Source organism: Cryptomeria japonica, chromosome 9, assembly GCF_030272615.1.
Source record: "Cryptomeria japonica chromosome 9, Sugi_1.0, whole genome shotgun sequence".
In the NCBI taxonomy this organism is placed as follows: Eukaryota; Viridiplantae; Streptophyta; class Pinopsida; order Cupressales; family Cupressaceae; genus Cryptomeria; species Cryptomeria japonica.
The window spans coordinates 128261400-128288126 of NC_081413.1; the positions used below are offsets into that span (position 1 = coordinate 128261400).

General features: G+C 39.6%; 2 protein-coding genes across 4 annotated transcripts in view; both read left to right on the forward strand.

Moving 5' to 3' along the window:
- The window catches only part of LOC131050141 (magnesium transporter MRS2-3), a 79402-nt gene that overhangs the window by 24052 nt on the left and 28623 nt on the right, over positions 1-26727 (forward strand). For all 3 annotated transcript variants that reach the window (XM_057984312.2, XM_057984311.2, XM_057984313.2), the window contains 2 exons: positions 25224-25399; positions 25496-25676. In XM_057984312.2, the coding sequence (XP_057840295.2) occupies positions 25224-25399; positions 25496-25676 (357 nt within the window). The remainder of the gene's footprint in view (positions 1-25223; positions 25400-25495; positions 25677-26727) is intronic.
- On the forward strand, positions 4624-6724 carry LOC131858064 (uncharacterized). Its single transcript, XM_059210973.1, has 4 exons — positions 4624-5336; positions 5445-5780; positions 5909-5980; positions 6083-6724. Exons 1-3 carry the CDS (start codon positions 5220-5222, stop codon positions 5948-5950), a joined length of 495 nt encoding a protein of 164 aa, XP_059066956.1. The 5' UTR covers positions 4624-5219; the 3' UTR covers positions 5951-5980; positions 6083-6724.

Genomic DNA, 26727 nt, shown 5'->3' on the forward strand with positions numbered 1-26727 from the left:
ATAAACATCTTCGGTGTATGAACTTCGGTCCAGGTCAGTTGGTTTTGAAATATAACATTTGCAAAGAACTCTGACCAGGGAAGTTTCGAGTTTGTTGGCTAGGACCTTATAAAATTCGGGAGTTTGGGAGAAACAGCACAGTTAATTTATCGACATTGGATGGTAATCCCATCCGAGACCCTGTAAACAATTCTAAATTAAAAACCTACAGAGAACATGAAAATCCTATGATTTTCATCAACATGTTGGGATACGCCACCAAGGGGGATTGGACAATCGACCGAAGTGATGCACTTGAGGAAGACCCTGTGATCATGGAGCAACCCTATAGGCCCGATGAGAATTGGGCTGACCCTGTCATATTCTTGGAGAGGATGGTGCGGAAACACGTTGAAGATGTTGTAGTGCCCTGCATACACAAACGCCTCACGAATGCATACTTTGATACCCCAACCTTGTGGGTAAGGTATGGTGGACATTGGAGGAGGAAGGCTCGTATGAAGGGGCTCGCCAAGGGTACATAGCCTATGAAATTGGTGAAGAGGGTGAAGCAAGACAATGGGAGGAGGATGACAAAAAGAAGGAACAACCAGAGGAGGCCGAGGAAGACCTAGAGGAAATCGACCTTGCAGAGTGTGGTGCAACCCTCGGCTCGTGCTTAAAAATGGTGATCAAGGGAGAGGATTATTTCATGGCAGAAATGCATCCAGGGGAGAGGGAGCCAACCTCCAACTCATTTTGGCAGATAATTCCCAATCCCGTGGGCCCACCACAAATTGAGGGAGAAACAGTGACTTGGTCCTAACAGTATGGTGCATGGTACATTGATAGACGATACAGAAGGGTGGGACTAGCACCCATGCTGGATAAATTTTTTCACCTGGAATATATGGGCACATGCTGTGAGCAAGGGTGTTTTAAGCGGCCGCCATTGACTTGCTCGTGGCGATATGATTTAGAAATAAAAGTGTGATTAAAGAAGGACCCCGTAGGAGTAAAAAGGGAGAGAGGAACTAGTGAAGAGGAGGAACCTTGTAAAAAACAGAGGATATAGGCTGGTGGGAAAAGAAGGGAGAAATGCTCCAGAAGGCTAATTAGGAAGAGAAAAAGCAATTGATCCAATAAAACCTAGAGCGCAAATACACAAAAGCAAGGGTTCAAAAGTTGGGAAAAATTACTACGAAGTGCTTAAGGTACGAAAGATAAAATTTAAATATTCTGGTGCGCAAAAGTATTGGAGGAAATGTTTTCTGAGGAAAGTTGTTAAAGTTAGATAAAATAAGAGAAGTCATAAAAATTAAAAGGGAAGGGTTGGACTTTATTAAAAAATTAAAAAAGATGGGAAAAATAATAAAGTCAATAAAAGAAAAATTATATGAAGTAAAAAAGAGGATGTTTTATAAAAAGTTGATATGCATAACCCTAACCCTGAAGACAAAGAATTGTTATAAATCTCCGTGCCTAGCTTCTCTAACTCATTCAAGTACATGGAGGCCAAAAACTGTAGAAGGTGTTTGTAGGAATGATGAAGGAAATTGGGAAGCATGCCACCCGTACACTGTACAAAGTTTGAATTAGAAGGACCCATACATTGTATGGAATGCTAGCCGAGTAGGAGGAAGTGAAAATTGTGGCGAAGGGGTCGAAGGAGTCCGTACCAAGAATCCATACGGAGGCAGCAATGGGAGAAGTCAAATAGCTAAACCGTAAGGTGGTAGAATCATGAGCCTAGCGAAGGGAATAAGGCTCCAATTGTATGAAGGAATCCATATGGAAGGAGACACAAAGACAGGAGAATACTAAAATCCGTACGTAGGGGATATTCTACATGCTAGCAACCAAGGCATCATCGTACAAATAGGAGATATTCCGTACACCATCAACCAAGACGTCATCACACCAAACTACTAGAGGTATTCCGTACGGAAACAATAGCTGCTAAGAAGCCATCTGATGCAGAGAGTCTTGGAGCTTGGTTCAATACACGTTCTTGAGTGACTTGTCCTACTCAACCCTTCAACTACTCAAGTCCAACCAATGGTCCTAGTAGGCGTTATGCTAATGAGACCTCCAAGGTCTGAACCTCTTTGGCTTACCTCCTAGGTATAGCCTATGGTTCTTTGGACAATCAACTCCACCTCTTGAGGTTGCCACTTGAATCACACACACTCTTCTCCAAGGCTCCAATCACTCCTGCAAGGATCTAAACACACAACTGCTCCCAATGGGTCCCCAATGCATCTACCAGGTGTCTTTGAAGTATTTTGAGGCTTTAGGCTCACAAAAACCCACTGCTTTAGCTTCCTAACCTTTCTAGGTCCCTACCGGCTCAAAATAGGCCTAATTGCATTAGCCCTCCCTTGGCGGTTTTAGGGTCTTAGTTTGTAAAAGTCCCAAACAAGGCTATAAATAAATCATGGATTCTAGTACCCTTTTGGAAGTTACAGACAATATTGGAAAAGTGCATCTGGGTTATCCGTACAAGTGGGGTTTCCAATGTCGCACTTTTTTGAAGGGTTTAGGCCTCACCGGGTGACTTGGCAAGATGGGACTAAAACTCTTCACCAGTCAAATCTCCTGCTCCAAACAATGTGGGAATCTTCAAGGGCACTCAGAGGGCTTTCCATTCATATGACACTTGGTCCTGCACCAATCCCCATGTGCTCATAAATCTCACTTTTCCTGTCGTCCTATCTCACCTACTCCCAACGGTGAGCCTGGGGCTTCATTGTTTCTCCTCCACGAGGACCTGCAAAAACCACAAAACCTATCCTAAAGCTATGTACAAACCCTAACCTAACATTCTTAGTGATTTCAACAAGTGCCATCAAAGAATGCCTAGGTTAGAGCCATTTTCTTGCTCTTAAACCCTACTTGCAAGGGTTTTGTATCTAGTTGCAAAGAATGGAAGAAATCTTTGCAACCTAGGACAATCAAACCTGCAAATCAACCTTAATGAAGACAAATACAATGAACACTCAAGAATTGCAATGAGTTTACACCATCTAGTTCGTACTGGACCGTACAAGCAATGAAAACAAGTGAAAAACTGTCAAAAACCGGTGGAAACAAGTTTGCTTCACAATCCAAAAACTTGCTCTTGCATTTCCAATCCTCCAACCAAAAATGCAACTTTTGCAAGAAATTGCAAAATGTTGCTCAGCAACTTTTTACATCTTTTGGCTCCAAGATGCAATTTTGCATTCTAATGCATTTTAAGACTCCTGAAGGTCCTCAAACACCCTAGAAGAGATAAACACAACACAATTGACCCCTAATACATGAATACATTCATCTGGAGTACTTTACCTGTGGACTACCTAAGCATCTCACTTCTCAGGCTGTTAGCATCCTGAACACAATTGACTCAAACCAAAACTTGGACATCTCAACCATGGCTCTACTGAGTCCTAAATGGTTGGTCCATTATTACATCCATAGTTTTAAAACTCGGTGACTCGCCTCGGACTCGCCACGGACTCGCGAGTCCTTTGGTGCCACGAGTCGACTCGCCTAGGACTCGCGAGGCGAGTCCTTGCGAAAGACTCGCGAGTTTTTCGCAAAGACTCGCGCGAGTCTTTCGCTCGGGCTCGCGAGTCTTTCACAGGGACTCGTAGGCCCAGAAAAACGGGCCCGTAAGGGTTAAAAACAAGTTTTTAAAATTTTTTTTGACTTCATTTTGGTTTTTTTTTCGCTGTAGCAGGTTTGAAGGGTTTTGAGGAGTAGAGGGAAGAAGGAAAAATCAGCAAGAGAGATCTAGGTAAGGATTTTTCTTTCTTTTTTTTTTTCATTTGAATCATTTCATTGTTTTGAAACTGAAAAAAATCTTGAAAAACAAGGGGATATGTTGCCAAATTTTTTTCTATTTTCTTTCCTAAGTTATTTCCTCTTTTTTTTTTCTTGTTTTTGAATGCTTTTTTTCCCAAATGATTCATTGTCATTTTTTTTGTTGATTTTCCATAAAACCTTGCTGATTTTTTTTTTTTCATGTTAAATCAGCAATGGCAAGTTCAACTCTAAGGGCAACCCCAAGGTCAGGAAGACAAAGAGATAAAGCTTGGAAATATGGGATTGCAGGAAGCAAAAAGGGGGAGGTCACTTGCACCGAATGCACAAAATGGATGACTGGTGGAATCAATAGATTAAAATACCACCTTGCACAAATACCTGGATATGGTGTGGAGGCATGCCCCAAATCAACTCCTGAAATTATTAGAGAGATGAAGGCCATTCTTGCTGAGAATGATATGCATAAGGAAGAAAGGCAAAAAACAAGAGAAGCCATGGCAGCTGCAATGAATTCCACATTGTCCACTTCGGGTCCCATTGGTCACAGTCGGGGTCGTCAGTCACTTTCATCTTTTGGTGACAATGAGGGTGAGGCTAGTGGCACTCCTGTTCGATCAGACCCTAATTTTTTTGTACCACGCAATGTTCCAGGTGCACAACCTTCACTTGAAGGTACAGGATGGAATAGAGAGAAGCATGAACAAGCACGGATAGCAGCTTCAAACTTTTGGTTTTACAATAATCTATCTTTCAATGCAGCAAACAATGTGTATTGGGAAAGTTTTGTTAATGCATGTACAGTGGCGGGTAAGGGGTCTAAGGCCCCAACAGGTTATGACTTCAGTGGGCCATTGCTAGAGAAAGCTGTGAAAAATACAGAAGGTGTGGTTGATGATCAGAAAAGGTATTGGAAGAGAAAAGGATGCAACATTTTATCTGATGGATGGACAGATGGACGGAATAGGACTCTTCTCAACTTCTTGGTGGCTTCAAATGGTGCAATGGTATTCATAAAGTCTGTTGATGCCTCAAATGAAATAAAAAATGTAGAGACTTTGTGTAATCTGTTGGAGGGTGTGGTTCGGGAAGTTGGAGTTGAGAATGTTGTCCAAATTATCACGGACAACGCAGCTGCATATGTATCTGCAGGTAGAATGCTTATGCAGAGGCATCCTTCGATTACATGGAGTCCTTGTGCTGCACATTGCTTGGACTTGGTGCTAGAGGACATTGGGAAGATTGGATGGGTGAAGAAGGTGGTTGAAGACGCAAAAAGTGTCACCAAATTCATCTACAACCATACTTGGGTGCTTGCTTTGATGAGAAAACACACAAATGGCAAGGACCTTGTGCGACTTGGAGTGACACGATTTGCTAGCCACTTCATCACTTTGCAGAGCATTCTTAGTGCCATTCCTCATCTTAAGTAGATGTTTGTGTCAGATGCTTGGTTGGGGTCTACATACTCCAAAAGACCTGAAGCAGAGAAGATTGTTTGCATTGTTTTTGATGAAGGGTTCACCAAAAGTGGAGAGGAGTTGACTGCGGTAAGTAACAAACACAAAAGTAAAGTTTATACAATCTTGTCTATTTGCTGATTTTATTTTTTAGGGGTTGATTTTGTACTAATTTAAAATTTGTTTTAATTTTTTTAGGTGACAGAACCTTTGGTAAGGGTTCTTCGTATGGTGGATGGAGAGGGCATGCCAATGGGTTTCATTTATGAGGCCATGGATAGGGCCAAAGAGGCCATTTCACATTACTATCGTGGAAATACAAGAAAATGTGAAATCTTTTGGCGCATCATTGATCGTAGGTGGACAAACCAACTCCACCAACCGATACATGCCTTCGCCTACTTTTTGAACCCGAAATTCTACTTCTTTGATTCATTTAGGGCTGATGAGGAGGTCATGGCAGGTGTTATTACATGCTTTGATAAGATGACACCTGATCCTGAGTTGAGAGACAAGGTTCTTGATGAGTTGGAGGTGAGATTTGACATTTGCAATTGCTCTATCTTTATTTATGAATTCAGAAATGTTCATTATTGAATTTGAGTTTGACACTTTGACTATCTAGTATCTAGATCTGAATTTGGAAATGTTCATTGTTCAAGATCTACAAAAGTGCAGAGGGAGACTCTTCTCATCACAACTAGCAATTGATAGGAGAGGAAAACAACAACCAGGTAAAAAATTTAGTAACTTAGTTCAATAGTGCAAGAAAAAACCTACAAACTTGATTGTTACATTTTTTTCTCAATTCTAATATTTCTAAATGTTTTTTGTAGATTTATGGTGGGAGAATTATGGTGCCGGCACGCCTAATCTTCAAAAGATAGCTATCCGTGTTTTGTCTCAGCCATGCAGTGCTTCTGGGTGTGAACGAAATTGGAGTGTCTTTGAGAGCATTCACACAAAGAAGAGAAATAGATTGTCACAAAAGCGGCTCAATGATCTAGTATTTGTTCGGTACAACCTTCACCTTTGAGTTAGACAGGTGGAGGGTATTTCACATGAGGCCATTGACTTGGATGAAATTGATCCATATGGTGATTGGACCATGAATGAACAAAATGATGGTGATGATGTCCTCCTTACCGAAGAAGAAATTGCAGAAATAGAGAGAGGAGCAGCACAAGATGCAGAAGGAGCAAGATTGGATGAAATGGAGGATGAAGATGAGGACGAAGATGAGGATGATGATGAGGACTTTGACTTTGAAGAAGAATAATTTCACCATTTAGATACCACAACACCCACTGCTACTACTTCTAGCTCAAGGCCTGAAAAATTGAGCTATATTAGGAAAAATACAAAGAGGAAGATGTAGTCTTCTCTTTGGTTTGTTCATTCACATTGTTGTTTTTCACATTTGGAGTTGGACTTGGACATATCATTATATGTAATTTTGTGAATATTTATATACTTATGCTGCCATTATACATTTTAGAGTTGAAAGTTGAAACTTGAATATGCTGCCATGAATGATGAAATTTCAAATGTTGCATGTTTGTAGATCATATGACATGTGTAATGTTTCAATTATGGCACTTATGTTCTCTAAATGCATTAATTTCTTTATGTTTTTTTTGTAAAACTACGGTTTTTTTTTTGCCGAGTCTTTCGCGAGTCTTTCACGAGTCCGAGTCCGAGTCCAAAATTTTGGTTTGTTGAGTCTGAGGCAAGTCCGAGATTTTCAACTATGATTACATCACAAAGATAACTCACAAACTTGAAAGAAAACAAAAATTTCATACTTGGAGTGTTAGGTGCCCTGCACCACCATCGTACGGATATCAAACTGCCAGGGGGAATTCTTTACGGAAACATCATCTGCCAAGAGGTCGTCGTACTGACACTAGATTGCCAAGAATTTCCGTACAACCATCATTGAAGACAAATTGACTGAATAATCAATTTTGTACAGGGATGGATTTGTAGGGAGCAATATCGTACGACCAAGAACACACAGTAAATTGAGTTGTATAAGTTTATGGCGGTCGATTGGGAGGAGGAATTCCGTACGCCCAAGGAAATCTGTACAAGAAAGATGTCCACAAGAGAAGTCCGTACGAACTGGGGCAGGCAGGAATTGAACTGAAAAACAGTTGGGCTAACCGTTTCCCTAGTTTACACCTGGCCTTTGGGTAGTTGTGCAGAAATACGACAGAACAAAAGCAGGCTCTATTGCATATAAATCTTGATTGGAGAATTACAAAATTGAGTTTTGGGAATCCTCAGGATAGAACTAAGGTGCAAATTCTACAACGAGGAGCCATAGCGACACCCAGTAGCAGCAAGAGCAAAAAGACCTGGTTGCGCATACAAAGAGATGATCCTGTAATAGTCCATACATTGACTTGGGAAGGATTGAGCAGAAGTGATTGTCGCACATGGTAGCAGGAAATAGGCGACTCAAATGTAATAAAGAGAAACCTCAAGTGCGCAAGGGGTTGACAAATTCATACAAATGCCAGTCTTTAATATTAAGGAATTTGAGCCCATATTGAAGGCCATGGTGGCATGCTACGACAGACACTCTCACAAAACTACAATGAAGTTCCAAGGCTGCAACATCACCATTTCTTTTTCTGTGATGGAATTTGCTCGCATGTTTGGAATTCCTTCGAAGGGGAATGCGGTTGTAAAGAAGAAGCTGCCAGTAGAACAAAAGAGGAAATTGTTGGACCTAGTGTGCCGAGGTGACTTGACATAGGAGGAGTTGGACAACATTTGGAAGTATGGGAGTAGCAGAGACGAAGGAAACCTTCCTGGCAAACTTCAAATGGAAGTGTATAATGGACGTCATTAAGAGTAGACTCATAGGCACGAGTAGGGCATCCAACCTTGCCGTATGGACGTTGTATTTAATGAATGGATTGAGAAACGACACGGTATACAATTGGGCGGCTTTTCTTTCTGACAGAATCAGGGAGTTCCTTGGGTTGCAGCATAAGGCGTTTTATATGTCGCATTAGGCCATTGCATTATTTTTGGAGGTTGTACAAATAGAAATGCCGGTAGAGAAAAGAGGGCATTTGCAAACACTTCCTAGAGTGGAGCCCTGCAACCCGCCAACCTTCTATTGGATGCACCTTGACACCATGGCAGTAGGCGGGGACCAACCCCTTAGAAAGAAGTGTCGGGAGGACGTGGCCTAGTCAGAGACTGTGGAGAGTGATGGCAATGAGGAAGACACTTTGGAGGCCTCGTTGTCCAAAGGGGAAAGCTCAGAAGATACTTTAGGGTGGTGGCGATAGTTGCAGGAGAGGATGAAGTCGGTGAAGTACTAGTACCATTCGCTGAAGGTGTAGAAGAAACTTGAGCTTCTTGGATAGTTTCCACATCACAGCTTGAGACAATGGCAAATCCTGACATTCCTGCATCCCTTGGTGAAATCCTGTCAGGAGTTCTAGAGAACCATGACATTCCTACGCAAGTTGGCGAAGTAGGGAATGCGACACCTTTGACAGAAGGAAGGGTCCAAGCTACTGTACTAGAGCGAGTGATAGTAAATGTGGACACATCGCCGCCACCCACCAGAGTGGCACCATGGGCAGGGGCGACATTGGCACACTTCACCCCCTCGGTGGGTATAGAGGGCCAGGAGGAGACAATCGACTCATGGGTGCTAGAGACATCGGGAGTTCCTTTAGAGAACCCACCAAATGAGTCACTACCATGTGGCGGAATGGAACTCCATGATGGCGAAGGGAGGACACCATAGGTACAACCGTACAGGAACCCCATGGAGATGGCAAGCCCATAGGAGTGGAGGAATCTTCCTCTCATGGAGCAAAATAGCTTGTACTATGCCTGGGTAGACCCAACCTAGATGATCCCTTCGGTACTATGCAATAGTGTGTTTCCCAATTGGAAGGGATGGCCAAGTTCTTGGGCGATGTGGGACACATGGTGAAGAGTATCAATATTGGGCAGGACCCTTGGATTGGCTGTGTAGCAGAGAGGTTACTGTCATTCATGAAGGAGGGGTATGAAGGAGAATTTTTCCGCTGCTTCACAATTAAGGGATGGCCAAAATAAAAAACCTAGGATATGGTGGATACATGGACCTCCATGCTGGTGGTAGAAGACTAGCACAACATTTTTGGATCATTACGAGGCATGGAGATTGCCTTCTACGATCTGGTTCTGAAACATTGGAAGATGGCAGTCATTCGGGTGGAGTTGGTGACTACGCAGTGGGAACAGGTGATACGAGAAATAGAAGCCGTGCGAAAGACTTTGGTTGACCATATTCAGAAAAGCTAGGAGTAGTTGGCCCAGGAGCACTCACGTGTCATATCTCTTGAAGACACTATGGCCAAGCACGCTCAGGAGTTGGACACAAAGGACAAATTGAAGGCCGCGCTCGAGGAGAAGGTGGCACATTTGGAGGCAAGCCTGGCGAGTGTTGTGACCTTTTTCTACACATCGCCCCATTGCAAATGGAGACCCTCCCTTTTTCTTGCTTTGGTTTTTGTTGGTGTCTTGTGGCCTTCCTCTTTAGTTTGTCAATTTTGAACGGTTTGAGTCTAAAGGATTGAAAGTCAGTTTTTGCAAGCCAGGTGATAACAGAGTCCAGACACCGTCAAAGTGCCTAGAAACACCAAAGGACGAAGAATGCAATTGATTTGAACAAATTTGAACAACTTTCTATTTTTAGAAAGTTTGCTTTTTTTTGCTTTTTCCTATTTTTTAGGAAGTTTCATTTTTGGCATTTTTAGCCCGATCCCTGCTATGGCTATTTTTAGAAAGTTTTCCCTATTTTTTAGGGATGCCTGCTTTTTGCTTTTTCGGAGTGGGGACCTAGGGATTGCACTGGTACCACTGACCTACTTCGATCACGATCGAAAATTTTCGAGTTTTGACCTAAAAAGCTAAGTTCCTACATTTTAGGGGTCATGATGCTTTAGATGGTTTGCCTGAGCATGGATTTCAAATTTCAAGTTAATCTGGTTAAAATTGAAGAAATTGTCAAAATTTTAAAGTTTCTTTTCAAAAATCTCTAAGTCTGGCTAATCAATGTGTAATGATGAACGTTATGACAAGAGAAATCAAAAGTCCGCTTTGGTATGTGGTGCTTGGGATGGAAAAAGTCCGCCCAAGTTGTGAACTCTCCAAAGGCCGCCTTGTGGAGAGGGATGGAAAGTCCGCTCTGTGGAGAGGGATGAAAAGTACGCCCTATGGAGATGCCCAAAAACTCTGCCCAGGGATATGGTGAATGGCAAGTGGAAGTTAAAAAGTTCGCCCTCCCACTTGAGAACAGAATAAGTTGAACTCCAAAAGTCCGCCTTCTTGAACACTCTAAACTCCGCCCCTTCAAATGAACCCCAAAGTCCACCTTGAAGCATAAGCTAAAAAGTCCGCCCAAGGTAAGTAGTGTTGTGAGCTACCAAAAGTCCGCCCTCCAAGCAAGGTGAGTGGTGCCTAAGACTCACAAAAGTCTGCCCTTGGAAGTATGAATATTGGAAATGGACTCCAAAAAGTCCGCCATGATAAGTGTACCCCTCAAACTCTGCCCTCTTCGTGGTTGAGTTCCAAGCCTTCAAGAAAGTCTGCCCAAGCATTATGATGGAGCAGCCAAGAGTGGTGACAGGAGGTATAGAAAGTCCGCCTTGGGTGATGAAGGAGTTTCAAGGGTATCATCAAAATCCGCCCTGTGAAGTGAAGAAAAGTTTCCAAGTATTGGCCATGGTGCAAGGAAGTCTCACCAACTCCGCCCAAGTAAGGCACTTAGCTGTTCAAAGTCCGCCCTATGGTGTCAAGGATTATTCCAAGTGTTTGAAGAGGTCATGGTGCAAGGAGGTATTCAAAATCCACCCTATGCTGATGAAGATGTTATGCTTTCAAAGTCCGCTCTATGCTGATGAAGATGTTATGCTTTCAAAGTTTGCCTTAAGGTAGTGTTGTGACGTTTTCACACATCGCCCCATTGCAAATGGGGACCCATGTTTTTTGCTTTTTAGGGTTTGTTTTTTTAGGTTTTTTAGGGTTTTGTTAGTTAGCCTTTGCATTTTGAGTGTCGCCCAGGGGATCACATGGATAGCAAGTCCGGCTTGAGTGAAGTCTGGAATGTCCTGAAAATTTGGCTAAGTCTGATGTCCTGATCCTGAAATTTGACTAAGTCTGATGTCCTGATCCTGAAATTTGACTAAGTCTGGAAACTGAAAAACCTCCAAAAACTAGATTTTGCAATATAACTCCTGGAGGTCTGAAACCACTCTCAAACATCCTGAAAGTATATATGGAATATAACTTAAAGTATAAGTTCTTATACTTAAATGTTATATTCCATAAAAATTATCCTGATAGAGAGTGCGAAAAGTCAAATTTCGCTCGTGTCCTTCTCCAAGGGTCCAGAGCGAAAAGCGCTCTTGTCCCTCTCCAAGGGACCAAGGCGAATCGCTCGTGTCCCTCACCAAGGGACCACAGCGAAAATGCTTAGTTGAGCCATTCCTGACCTTGTTTGGACGAATCGAGACATCAAAGGCATGGTGAAGGACGAAATGAGCATGATAGAGCATCCAAACTTGATCAAAAACAACAAAATGATGAAGTTTTTGCCTAGAGGGTCAAATTCGCTCCTGTCCCTCACTGAAGGACCAGAGCGAAATTCTTCATAAGGTACGATCTGGGCAAAGATCAAGCAAGTTTTATGTTTGAAGGCAAGAAAGGAGATGAATTGAACCCATTGAAGACAAATTGAAGATTATCAAACGTCAACAAGGGACCCAAATGCCCAAGTTCGCTCCTGTCCCTCTCCAAGGGACCAGAGCGATTTTTGTCTTAGACAAATTTCTTGCCAAGTTACAATGAATTCCAAGGCATGGATGAATGAAAGGGGACATTACGAGACCGTTGAAGATAAATTTGGAAGCTGACGAAGTGTGATGGAGACTACAAGTACAAATTCGCTCCTGTCCCTCTCCAAGGGACCAGGGCGATATCTTAGTTATGTTGCCTTTTCCTCCAAATTCAAGACACTTCAAGGCGAAGTACAAGGTGGCAAAGATGTTTTAAAGCGTCTCAATCAAGCACGAAGCATCAAAGATCACCAAAGTGAAAGATTTGCATCAAGACACCTAATTCGCTCCTGTCCCTTAGGAAGGGACCAGAGCGAAAATTGCATAAAGGCATAGATTTCGAAAGTTAAACAAGCATCAAGCCACCAAGAGGAATCAAGGGACGTCATTTCACGCATTGAAGGTAATGGCAAGTTGAAGAATGCAAGAACAAACTCAAAACCTTGAGGATCGCTCCTGTCCCTCTCCAAGGGACCAGAGCGATGTTTATTATATTGGCCAATTCATGCAAAAATCACGTGAGGTCAAGGTTTTCCAAGGTCGCAAGAGGTCCGAGGCATGATTAGAAGATGATATACAAAGGCTTCAAACGTTAAACGATCACCAATTTGTATAAAGAGCCTATATCGCTCCTGTCCTTTGGACAAGGACCAAAGCGATTTTCATTAAAATACCCATGTTCCTTCAAAATCATGACAAGGCAAGGGTAGGCGAAGTTAAGGACGTCCTTTGGAAGACAATGAACGAAGAACGAAGATCAAATGTTTGCAAATTTGAGCCAGGACACTAGGATCGCTCCTGTCCCTCAGCAAGGGACCGGGGCGATATTTGCCAAAACACATGATATCCTTTAAAGATCACGTTGAAATAAGGTTGCACAAGGTTTTAAACATCATTTGGAAGGTGATACAAAGGGAGATAGACGTTAAATATTACCAGTTTGAGCTTAAAATGGAGAAAAGACAAGGATCGCTCCTGTCCCTCTCCAAGGGACAAGGGTGATGATCCTTTAAACATCAAAATGCCTTGTGAAAATCAAGTGGAACAAGCATGGAATGAACAAGCAAGGTTATTATTCACCATACGAGGAAAAGTTGATATCCAAATGGAGAATTTCAAGTGAAAACATTAGGATCGCTCCTGTCCCTCTCCAAGGGACCAGGGCGATATCACATCTTAAAGACATTCCTTCGCACAAACAAGTCAATCAAACTTGAAGGACCCAGCTAAAATGCCGATTTGAACGTAAGGATCAAGATTTTGGACGTCAAAAATGCAAGGATCAAGACCAAATTGATGGATCGCTCCTGTCCCTCAGTCAGGGACCAGGGCGATGAGGTACGTATTATTTCATTTTCAAAAATTTGGCGCTCGAACCCATTTCTTTAAATTTATTTTAAATGCTAAAATCGATGGATTGCAAATTTAATTAAAAATGGCATTTAAAATTTGCGCTTGATATTTATTAATTATTTTTGCCTTTATAAAAATCGAAATTTATTAATTTAAATAATAAAGGCATTTAATAATTAATTATTAATTAATAAAAAAATCAAATTGTCATGTCCCCTTTCTAGAGTGGACATCGGAGACGGAGGAGTTGGCCTATAATTGGAGTCTCATAGGCTAGCAGAGGTTGATTGGGACTCATTCAGTGCATATAGTGATTGGATTTTGGCTTTACAGGCAGTTTGGAGCCAGTTTGGAGCAGTTCCTAGATTTTAGGGGGTATCCCTAAATTTTAGGAGGTCGTGACAGTTGCCAGTCGTGAGGTTATTCATGACCTTTTAGATGGTTTCAGTTTCAAAGAGATTGGACTTGTTTCCTAAATTTTAGGAACATCCCTAGATTTTAGGGATGAGACTACCAGTGAATCCTTGATTTCCGACTTCAGTCACAGACAGGTGACAGGATGATTTTAGGGTTTGTAATGTCAGTTGGGCATTTTGTGGCTATTTGGGTTATATTTTTAATATTTCCTAAGTTAGCATTTAATAATTAAATAAGGCTAAGTTGTTAGCCATTTTGGAGTAATAAGGGGATTTTTGGTCTCATCTGGATGTGCATCCTATTGTGTGATAGCTCGTTGGAAAGATCTTGAAATTCTTTAAATCTTTCTCTTTGGTCTCAGGGCAATTCAGTGAGCGGATTTCTGTCTATGGGGAAAAAGGTCATTTTCTAGTAACATGACCACTTTAAAATAAGAAATTATAACATTTCCACTAGACCACGCCACTTGGAGACAATTAGGGTTCGATTTGCAATTGAGAGGGGTTATAAGGGGATAGGAGCTTCATTCTATGATTATCTTTTACACATTTTACATCTTGGATTTGAGATTTGGCTCTGGAAGAGCTTTTCAGCATCTGGGACGCCAACCCCAATGCCTTGCCTGTTTGGGACGTAGCCCCCAATACAGTGGTTTGGATTTGTTTGCAGCTATTAGCATCTTGGAGATTGTATGGCATTCTTTCTGGAGGTTCAGCAATTCTGACAGAGTTCAGCGTGGGGTTTGGGGTTTCTAACCAGTTGGGTGTACTTGGCAGCCGTACGGCTGTCCCTGGCAGCCACTTTCCTTCCCACGTGCAGCACTTGGAGGGCTGGAATCTTGCCACAACTTCATTCCTAGTTATGTTACTCTTTCAGCATCCAGGTTGGAATTATTCCTGATTGTAATCTTCCTGAAATTATTGGAAATCTTCATCTGGTCAAATATTTGATTTTATATTCAGAAATCTGCCTTGAATCGAATTTGTTTTGGCTGTATATGAACTTCATTTTCAGTACTTTGTTCATGTACTTGTACTTCATTATTTACTTGTTGAAAAATCATCAAAATACAAAAAGAATTCAACCCTTCTGCAACTTCTGTCTATTTCTGAAAGAAAATATTAATAAGCAGGAAAAATCAATTTAAATAAATAAAAATTACAGCAGATTGGTAAAAGAGATCCATCAGGGATCTTTCACAAATGGGGCGCTTGATTTAAAATTTGTTTCATTTTACAAGGGTCGGCCTTTTAAGTTTATTTTAAATTTGTCTTATTTACCAAAGTCGGCCTAAGATCAATATGAAGGTAAGCGCCTATAAAGGGAAGGTGGTTTATTCATTTCAAATCATCATTTAACATCCTTCATTAGCATGCGATTTAGAGAATACAAAGGAGGTGCGAAATTGTCATTCAAGAGGAGGGCGCAGACATCATCAAAGGAGTGCGAGCTTAGTCTCAAGTTAGGCGAACTTGCCAAGGACATTGAAGAACACATCAAAGATATCCCCAAGGGTGGCGAATTAATAAAGAGGACGTTCATTATCCTTCAAGATCAAGTCAAAGGCTTCAAGTTTTAATTTTGCCTAGGCAAATTCCTTGTTTTGCATTTTAGAGTTAGGCTCTCAAGAGAGGTATGGCGATATGAATTTATTGTTTTGATTTTGAACGTTGATCGTCATAGCTTAAATTTTGAATTTTGAAATTTTGAATTTCAATAAGCTCAGTTGTTTTTAGGAAATGATTAATAAAGGACTTATCATTAAGTTTCCTAAAATTTGCTCTCTAATTTATGTTATGTATTGCAAAATCATGGTACTAATTTTGAAATGTTGTGTAGGCATCAAATGGAGGTCTCTTCAAGGAAAATCAAGCCGGATCCAGGACGGTCTTCGCCAGGACGGTCTTCGCCAGGACGGTCTTCGCCAGGACATGGGCAACCTCTTTCAATCCAACATTCCAAGGCGAGGTACATCATCATCCTGCACATCAAGGACACATGGAGTTAGAACAAGGGCTCGTTGAAGAAGTAAATACTTCCAGAATGAATTAATTAAAGCAAGCTTCTCAACAACATCAAGTTGAATATCTACCAAGTTACAAGTGTCAAATGAGGTGGCGTCCTAGTCATCATTTCTCCAATCAGTGAGGTCCACCTCAGCATGTCCAGATTCAATGTACTTAACTCATGGAAGGTGGCACAAACTCCGATGTACCTACCCTGGCTATCCATTGGTCGATTTTTCTAGAGAGGACATGTGTCCAAGCAATACAATTTTATCATTGGTCAAGCATTAAATGTTATGTAATGGTTGTAACAAACCCTAATTAGGGTTTTCATTGTAAAATCTTGGCCATTGATCTTGAATTGATCTAAGCCATCAAATTGTATTGTGGGCACTATATAAGCCCAGACATTTTCATTTTGTAAAGGCTAATTAGCAATTGTTAGAGATAGTATGTAAATAGTTAGAATAGTTAGAGAATAGTTGGAAGCAATTAGAGTAGAATAGGAGGACAAGGCAAGAAATTGTTGCCATTGATTGTAAACAAACTCCATTTTCATTGAAGTAATGGTGAAATATGTCGTTTTCTTGCAATTTGCATGGTTTCTTGTTGAGTCTTCAATCTTAGATGGTAGATGATTAGATGAATGGAGGAAATGTGATTGATTAATGGTGGAATTCGTATATCCATACTACTAGCAGTTTGTTGATTGCAGACTTGCCTTGTGTAGTCAACTGGAATCGTTCAGCTTAAGCTCAATTTCAATTTGTCGCTTCTTCATTGATATGCATCAACTTGGATGGTATCTATGCCTGCGGTGATGATTTGAACATCATAAAGCTTCCCTTAGAAGATCGCACTAGTCTTGTGTAGATGTTCCATTGATGTCAAAACAAGATCTAGTTAGAGTTTCATCAAAAATCAAGTCATTGCTCCTACATTCTTAGTATTAAGATTAGATCCTCTCTTCGCCCTTATCCTTTTTTCATTTTTTTTCAAATCCAAGTTAGTAAGAGCCTGTGTCCAGCAAAGCAGATCGGAAGTTCAAACATCAGATGTAAGTCCCCTTGTGATTCCAGCAAATCACATCATACCATGGCGAGCTTATCCACATGTAGAGACCCTACTAAAAGGAACCTTGGAGTCATCCTAACTGATCCTTTATGCGAATCTTCAGCAGTTAGAGACTTTTTCTCAAGAGAGGATAAGATACCCTTAGGTATTTTATTCTGTGTTAGGCTGTGTACAAAATACACGTCAACAGGTAGCAAGCACAATGTTCTCAAGTGCTGCAAAGTCTGCCTAACAACATAACAATGGATAAGGAAAGTTTCCAAGTGTTTAGCCATGATGTCGTGAAAGAACCAAAGTCCGCCCTATGCTGGAGCCACTTACCTATTAATGTCTGCCTTGCTGCAGGTTGAAGTGCCTAACTCTTCTTCAAAGTCCGCCTTCTTGAGCTAGAAAGTCCGCCCTACACTTGGAGGTCAAGCAAAGTCAACAACAAGTTCGAAAATAAGTTTAAAATGCAAGTGATGTCATCAAATCCATGAAAGAATTTGAATTGCTAACTGATTTAGAAAGTTTTGGAAGAAGATATAGTGCAGATTGAGAAAGAATTTGAACTGTGGATGGAATTAGGAAGTTTCGAAAAGATATCTCAAGATCAAGTTTGAATTTATGGACTAAAAATCAATTTAGAAACTTGCACTTTGTGAACCAAGAAGAAGATTTTCGAACTTGAAGAGATGACAAGCCAACTAAAGACTAAAATAGAAACTTTCTTTGTGGATACGATGGACTGAGGATGAAATAGAAACACATTTTGAAAGGATTTGCGTGTCTCTAATTGTGAAAACCAACTCTAATACAAATACATTATTCATTCTCTCATGTTTGCACAATAAGAGTTCGAATTTTATGAAGAGAGAGCATTTTCAAGCAAGCTTCTTGCAGGTCTGAGTTTTCTTAAGAAGTTTTATTGCAGATTGGAGGTGTTGCATGGTGATTTCTTGCAGATTAAGCGAAACTTTGAAGGAGTTTTAATTTTTCAGCCTCTTTCTTATCAAGTATCTGCAGGTTTTGGAGTCCAATCAACTAATAGAAGGCAAAACTTTCAAGTTTTCTGAGTTTTGTTCCTTCTATATTCTCATTTCTATCAAAGGTGAAGCTGATTGGTGGGCAGACTTATCAATTCTTTCAATTTTTCTGTGTGTATTGGAGGTGTCTTTATCGGGTTTATCCGAAATTTTGATAAGAGGATCATTTTGGATTGAACGTTCTTTCTTTCAAGCATGACCTTCTAAGTGTTCGCGGCTTGTTTCAAAGCTAAAAGTGTTGAGAAATTGGAAGATCAAAGCATTCTGCCATTTAACCTTCGAAACTTTGCACTAAAAGATAGATTTCTAACTTAATTTCCTTTGGTTTTGCAGGTCACAGATGGTAGTAGAAGCGGGATCATCATAGAGATCACAACTGGAGTTTCAAGCCAAACAAAGGATTGAGGACAAGTTCATGGGCAAGGTTCATCCGAGCGTGAAGATAGCCAAAATTTGGCTATGGGAAATGTTTCACAAAGAAGATTCCAATTTCCTCAATTATGATGAAGGCATGGAGAAATTCTTCTCCGAATTTCAGGGTATCAAGAAGGAGGGCATGATCACAGCGAATGTCTGAACAACTTGATCCTATCATTTCATATTTCATAAATTGGGGTCACGAAGAAGCAAGCATAGAGTCGTCAACAAGAAATTATTCTAAGAAATTCAACAATTTTCCTTTCGAGCTTCATGGGTCTTCCAATCATTCCCCCTGAACCAGGAAGAGATCCTAAACTAGTACCACAACCAGACTTGAATTTTAACGACGAGCAAGAAAACATCATCACAAAACTATGCAGCTTAGCTTGGAGTGTAAAAAGAAATTATCATGACCAGTGTCGAATGTGCTTTATCCTTGAAAAGGAGGAAGTGATTGCTTAATCACATTGAAGCACAGATTCAAGGAAGAGAGCAACATCCATTGCCACCCCAAGGAGTTGATCTAACTCCCGTACCTGCTCCTACGCCGCCTCAGCAAGATTAGGAGTGACTCATGCTACGGTGGCGCCTCGTCATCTTCCGACCAATCAGATTGCTCCTCCGACCAATCAGATTGCTCCAAGTCAACATGCCCAGATTCAATGAACTTGACTTATCTGAAAAGGAAACTAGATGCATACTTTAGTGAGAATGGCAACTGTGCCACTTGTCATGTTCTCATTCATTCAAATTGATAGAGTTTTGGGAAACCCTAATTAGGGTTTATAACTTTCAATCTAGGCCCTTGATCACTGTTTGATCTCGGTCGTTCATTATTTTCTGAAAAACTATATAAGGCTACCTCCTCTCATTTGGAGAGTGTGAAGTTTTTGATATATTGTTGCGTGAAGGTCATTTTTTCAAATAATATATTGCATGTGTGCTTTCTCTTAAGGCTTTGTAATCTCCATTGTTTGAGTGATTAGCATGGTTTCAATTTTCTCAACACATTAGTTAAAGTTAATTTAGATTTGCTTTCATGTTGCTAGAATTGAATGAAGGATTTGATAAGTGTTAATTAACGGTGTATCTCTGCTCATACTTTTGGTAAATGGATGATTTCCATTTTATTGTGCAAAGTCAGTCTGAGCATATCCCCTATGCATGCCAACATTTCGATCATAAGCACAACCTGTTGAAGATTGCACCCGCTTTGTGTAGTTGTCCTCAGTGTGGCGAAGAAAAGTGTGGTTTCTCGAGAACAACTAGTTAATACCGTCTCCAAAATTGGTAGGTTTAGATCAGCTTTCTTAAACCCTATCCCCTTTTCCCTTTTTGAAAGTCTAAATCTCTAAAAATCCAAAAAAAAAAAAAGAAGAAAGAGCCTAAAATTGATAAATCTATCTAAGTCCAGAAGCTTGAAAGACACTTGTAAACGTGAGTCCCCCTTGAGATTTTCAGCATACACTACCCAAGTAGCTATTTTATTAAAGTCGCTTGTTCACACATATAGACCTTGGAATCAGTATTGATTTTTTCAGGAGAGGATAGAATACCTTCGGGTATCTTATTCTAATGTTTGGTAGATGATAAAATAGACCCCAACATAAAATGGCGCTAGGAGGGTTGAACATTTTACAAGTGGAGAAATTCAGCTGGAGAGAACCAGTGTGAACTTTGAAATGCCAAATCAGAGATATGTTAGATCTTTTTTATGTTAAAAAAATCCCCAAAAAGTGAAAATTTGAAAAATCTAAAAAATTAGAAAATGGAAAATCAAAAAAGAGATTCCTCTATAGATGGGCGTTCGTTCCATATTTCTTACTGTCAAGACAGTCTCCTTGTGGATATTGCTGAAATTCAAGAAAATTTGAATGCGCAATTGCACCCCAAGAATTTGTCTCTATTTGTTGTACCCGGGAGGTGCCGAATCCATGAAACAACCGAGCATGATGAGATCAATTGCTTGGCATTCTTGTCAAGGATAGAATTGGTTCTACAAGGAAATTTTTTTGTTTTGGGATGTTCCGAAACCAGAATTGTGTGTAAAGCCTGACGATGAGGGCAATGGAAATGATCCTTTCACAAGGTTCATACTTAAAATTCAAAATCAGATAGAACAAGGTAATATTCACTTGAAGGGCGTGTTGCTTCCTCATTGGTGTTGGATTCACAATAAACCAAATTCAAAATTCACTTGTTCTATATGTGGAGAGGCCATCAACCACACTAGATGTCACTTAGGATTATCAGAATTGCCAAGGAAATGCATCTGGAATGAGCATCTTAGTCCTATATCAAGAGAACAAAGTATTGCAACCTCATCAGGCTATGAAGGAAGAAAATTGGAAGAAGATAGTAGAATTGAATCAAGCATTCAAGTGGATGAAGATTGTTCCTACATCACACTAGAACAAGAGGCCATTGGAGTTAAGATCAAAGGAGCAATGGAATACATCCAAGCAAAGGGAACTGCCCAAGGAAGTTATCAGCATATGGAAGCCAATGAATATATAGAAGTGCAAGTTATTGAAGATCATTAGGAGCCAGAAATGGAAGACTTAGTTCAAAATAGAGACAATGCCCTTCAAGAAGGAATTGTCCTTGATGAAGAAGTTCGTTCATGCACGCTCAAGATGGAAGAAATAATAAGCAACTTTGAGACAAGATGGAATATTTGATGATCAATGGGCTACCAAGATGGAAGCAGAATATTAAATGCAATTCGGGTGGGCACTTGATCCAATGTTCATAGTCATGGAGGAATTGCTAGATGAAATTGAAACAAATGGAACGCTACTTGATGAACAAGTAACTGTGACAGAGACAGAAAATGAAGAACAATTCGGGTTGGGACTCGATCCATTGTTAGGGATTCGAAAGGAGCCAGAGCATGAAATGTTCCAAATTTCCGAATCCCCTTTCTCTAATCCCCGCCACACTCCACCTAGTTTGGCACATGACGTTGATCTACATATTTCAAATACAAGTGGTATGGTTCACCATCAACTTTGACCTCCTGAAGAAGTAATGGATGACAAGCAAGATTTCCTATCCACGAATGAATACCACCAGGTTGTATTTTTCCCTACTATTGACTATAAGGAATATCATTTTGATTATGGAGATTCAGGAAAGACAACTTGTTTATGGATTAATCATGGTCCGGATGAATTACCCCAGTTACTAATCTTTCCCAAAGTTGTACTTTGAAATAATATTTTTTCGAGTTTAAAGATAAGTTTGCAAAACTTCTAACTATGATTGTTGCTTTGTTGTTGCTGCATGTCTTGAGAAATCATGCTAGGAGTTGTATATACTTAGGTCTTTTGAGTGTGGTTCGCTTAAAATTTTTGCTTTTAGTTAGAGTAGGTTTCTTTTGTTTTTTATGTTTAGTTTAGTTGTCTTTGTTTCCTTAGTTTAGTTTGCTTTCGTTAGTTTAGTTGTTTTTGCTTTCGCTTGCTCCCGCGTGCTTTAGTTTAGTAATAAAGGAGGATTCCCATTAGCGAAAGGGTGATGTTCCTTAACACGCACACATTGGTTTGACCTCGCTAAGTTATGTTTGGGGCATTCCTTTGGTAAATATTTGTGGAGAGCTTCTGGATTTTAGATTAATTGTTTCTAAAGTATCTCAAAGTTAGGATGAGCATTTGACTAGAAAGGGAATCATCAATTGTATCTCGACACTGAGTCTTTCAGTCATTATATCTTAAACACTTATAGAATTCTCTGAGTCATTTTGGTCTCCCGAAGTGAAGTTATGGCAAGAAAGCATAACGAAATTCGTCAAAAGTCTTACTTCAGCGCCACTATAATGCTCAAGCCCATGTTAAGCTTCATTGCTTGAACAAGCCATAGTGTGGAAATATGTGAAAAGAAAAAAAAAAGAATATCAAGAAAGAAAGAAAAGAAAGAAAATCAAAATACTTGGCTTTTGGGTGTGCGGAAATCTCTATAGGTATACCCCTCAAATCAAAACATAAATCGCCGGAAGTAGAGAAATCTCCGTGAAATTATAGAGATAACCTCATCGGGGCTATGGATGCTTTTGGAGTTAAGACAAAGCACTTAAATTATGCGACTTGCCATGATGGAACCCAAGAGTCATAATGGTCTTAAGAGTCAGGAATGAATGCATTTGCACACACTTATAATTGAAGGATGAAAGATCTTGATACAATTTAGGATTCCTCTTTCCTTTTTGAATGCCCTTTTTGAGCCGGCGGGTAAGTTAGCTATAATTAATTTTTGATTCTAAGTTTGAAATGGGTTTTATCTTAGGAACGTTCAGGAACATTTATTCGGGTTGGCGCTAGATGTTGTGACCTTTTTCCCCACATCGCCCCATTGCAAATGGGGACCCTCCCTTTTTCTTGCTTTCTAAGGTTTTTGTTGGTGTCTCGTGGCCTTTCGCTTCAGTTTGTCAGTTTTGAATGGTTTGAGTCTAAAGGATTGAAAGTCAGTTTTTGCAAGCCAGGTGATAACAAAGTCCAGACACCATCAAAGTGCCTAGAAAGGCCAAACGACGAAGAACGCAATTGATTTGAACGAATTTGAACAACTTTCTATTTTTAGAAAGCTTGCTTGTTTTGCTTTTTCGTTTTTGGCATTTTTAGCCCGATCCCGGTATGGCTATTTTTAGAAAGTTTTCCCAATTTTTTAGGGATGCTTTCTTTTTGCTTTTTCGGAGTGGGGACCTAGGGTTTGCACTGGTACCACTGACCTACTTCGATCATGATCGAAAATTTTCAAGTTTTGACCTCAAAAGATAAGTTCCTACATTTTAGGGAATTACTTTTAGAAGGGAACAATATAGGTCAACAAATTATTTGATCCTTTTGGGAAAGTGCTTCATATTGTTGATGGTGAAGGTCCTTGCATGGAGTAGATTATTGAGGCGATGAAGGCAATAAAGGAGGTCGTCGAAGAATCATTTGATGGAGATGACCTAACTCTTAAGTGAAGAGAGGGATTTGATGGGTATTAAACTATTACAACTGAGATATGGATAATGATGCATGATCCTTTCCATGCAACATGTTACTTGGATCCTTGCTTGTTTGGAGCTTACCTAGAATCTGATGCAGAGATCATGGATGGCTTATTTGAATGCATGGATGGACTGTGTTCTGATCCTTTTGTGTGTGCCAAGTTCGAGCTTCAAAGGAATTTGTACAGAGATGAGATTTGTATCCTTTTCTCTAGGAAAATAACAAGAGACAAATAGACTCATCGAGACTTCCAACTGTTGCAATGGTGGCAATCCAATGGTGGCGCACTTTTAGATTTACAAATCTGCCATTTTGTTTTAAGTTGAGTATCCACCTAGTTGTGAAAAGAATCGGAGCACTTGATCTCATACATACAAAGACTTTTTTACTTTGTATTGATGAGGCTCAAGCATCTAACTCATGCCTCACATTTCTTACACTCGTCCAACTCACAAGCTTGACTACTAGAGCACTTACTGGAAGGTGGATAGTATTGATTGTTTTCAAGTGATCTTGATGATCTGGGATCACTCCAAATATGTACTAACATCATTTGAGTGGCTTCCTAGAATGAGGCTGTAGAAGTAATGTTAATTAGTGCGATAGATGTTTTGTTGAACTTTATAAAATGAAGAATTAAAGTATAAGAATTTGTGAAGATTTAACAGAATTTCTGAAATTTAGTGTAATGATTCAAATAAATCAGTGATTTAATGGTATGTATTTTAGCCTTTCCATATTCAGGATCTAATCTGAATAATCTGGTGTTTCACTGAAAATAAATGGGCATTTTATGGAGTGTCAACATAAAAGGACAGTTCCAACATTGTTGTTTTAATTGTACAGTGCTTATCTAAAGAAATAGATATCGCCAGTCTTTCAGTTATAAACTTATATGAAGCCTGTTGGCTATCTGTGTAGTAGGAATTGCATACCAAGAGTTGTGTGGGGGATGGGGGTATGGGCTGTTGGGTTGGTTCTACGAGTTAAATAAGCCTTCCAGGACATTAAAACAAATAAATAAATAAGCTTTCTAATTGTTGATTCCTTGCTTTCTCATAACTGAAATTCTTGCACTCCACCATCAAAATGGTTCAGCTGCTCAAAGGCATTGCATGCCTACCCGTATCTGTTTTCTAGTTTAAGAAAAGTATGCTTGCCTATCCTATTGCATAGAACAGCTAGGAGAAGTTGATTTAAAATATTTCACATTTCATTTTATATTTAGATCATTGAGATATAGCACATTTGAAATTCTTGTAGTTGAACAAGCTGAACAACGAGTTATAAGTAAAAGTTAACAATTGTGAAAAGATGACTAAATCATATTTGAAAAGAGGAACAAATACCTTACAGGATAAAGATGATTCTAAAAATATAGTTTAAAACTCCAAACAATGAATTAGTTTAATATTACATTGATATAGTTTAAAAATTTTATCCTTATTTTCTGTGTGTGCATATTGGTAGGGATTTGCAATGTTATGTTGATGATCAAAAAATTGACTGCTGTCACAATTTTAGGATGAAATCAAATATCTTGGTTCTATTGAAGAAATATTGTGTGATTTTTCCTTCAATGTACCATTATGTGATCATAGCTTCGTTACTAACAAGTATCGAGTTGATACTTGCTGTCTATTTTTAATATATGTTGTCATACACTGACTTAATCAATGAATTATATCTCTCCTGCTTTAAAACTTAGGGATATATTGTAATAAAAAAAGCAGTTATTATTTTTTAATTCTTTGTTTTGTGGGGGTATGTTTTGTTCTGTGCTTAGCCTATAATGATTGTGAAAGTTCTTTTCTTCTCTTATGTATTGTAATTAAAGGTGAGAGATGAGTTAGAACAATTGCTGGATGACGATGGGGATATGAATGAGATGTATCTGACTGATAAATTAACAAGGAAGCAGCTTGAAGGGCTTGGTTCTCCTGCTCATTCAAATTGCATGCATGAAGCATATTCTGTCAGTGTTGACAAAGTCAATTCAGATAATGGAGGAAGGTGAGTTGATTTTTTTTATGCTTTATCTCCCTATATTTGTATCAAGATTGATTTATTCATCTTTTTCTTAAAATGTTTTCTTGAAAATTCTTGCAGTATTGTTCCCCATTCAAAAGAAAGCCATGCCAACATTTCCAATTTGGAAAGCAAGGTTTCTCGGTGTAGCAGTGCTACCACAAACACTAGTAATGGGAGATATCAGGACGTTGAAGAGCTTGAGATGCTTTTGGAGGCGTATTTTGTTCAAATTGATGGTATACTCAACAAGCTTTCAGCAGTAAGTATAGATCAATAATGATAAGGTTTTCCACTTGTTCTGTGATTAAATACTTTTCAACTGGATTCATAGAGAAACAAAAACAAACTCATTCTGACTATATGGTCCTCTTTCATTTCCCTAACAACTTACAAAGACCGTTAGATACCATTGTTTGCTTCGGTGAACTTTATTAGCTACTTTTGAACCTTTATTAAACCAAGACCATAATATTCGATAACCTAGAGATGCTCTTTCTAGGTTCTAGGTTTTCTACAAAGAAGATCATGTGTAGATTGTGATAGCCAATTCCTTCTTGGGGCTTCAGTCTATAGATATCTCAATCTGAAGTCTTCTTCTCAATCACGATTTTCCAAGGGCTAAAGTATCCCTTTCTATTTTCAAGTGTTAGGCCCTTCCGAATTCATTTCTGGGATATCCCTCAAAAAATGCATCTCTTCAAAATGGTCATGAAATCGATCATTCTTCTTTATTGTTCAAAAGATTATGGCACTAGTTAGGGTTTTTTGACTATGTGTATATTGGGAGGGATCAAATTATTATGCTTCAGCATATGCTACATTGTGAACAGATGATTCCTCATTGCATTGCCCTAGCTGACTTTACTTCCCAAACTATTCTTCTTGAGAATGTCTTTGGACCCTTTTTAAGAAAGATCTTCCTAGACGCAAGAATTTGGCCAATCAAATATTAAATCATCTGATATACCCATATTTATCCTCCTCTACAAAGAGGGTTTCCATCTTAGGTCCCACTGGGCTGTAGGAATTGCTGGTATTTTAAGACGATTGGTTTCTTCAGTTTATTGACATATTTATAATTCATCTCTCTTCATTCAGATAGTGCTTGGATACTCCAAATTTCTCACAGAGGATCTGATTAAATTTAGAGATACTGTAGAGGACATATTAATTGCATCACTCTCTTTACGTGCTTTTCTATTTTTATTCTCAACCTCTATGTATGGAATCTGCATTGAACCCTTGCTTTTTGTCATGTGCTTCCCTTAATTACTACTTACCATGCATTCAATATTGAATGGTCGTCTAGG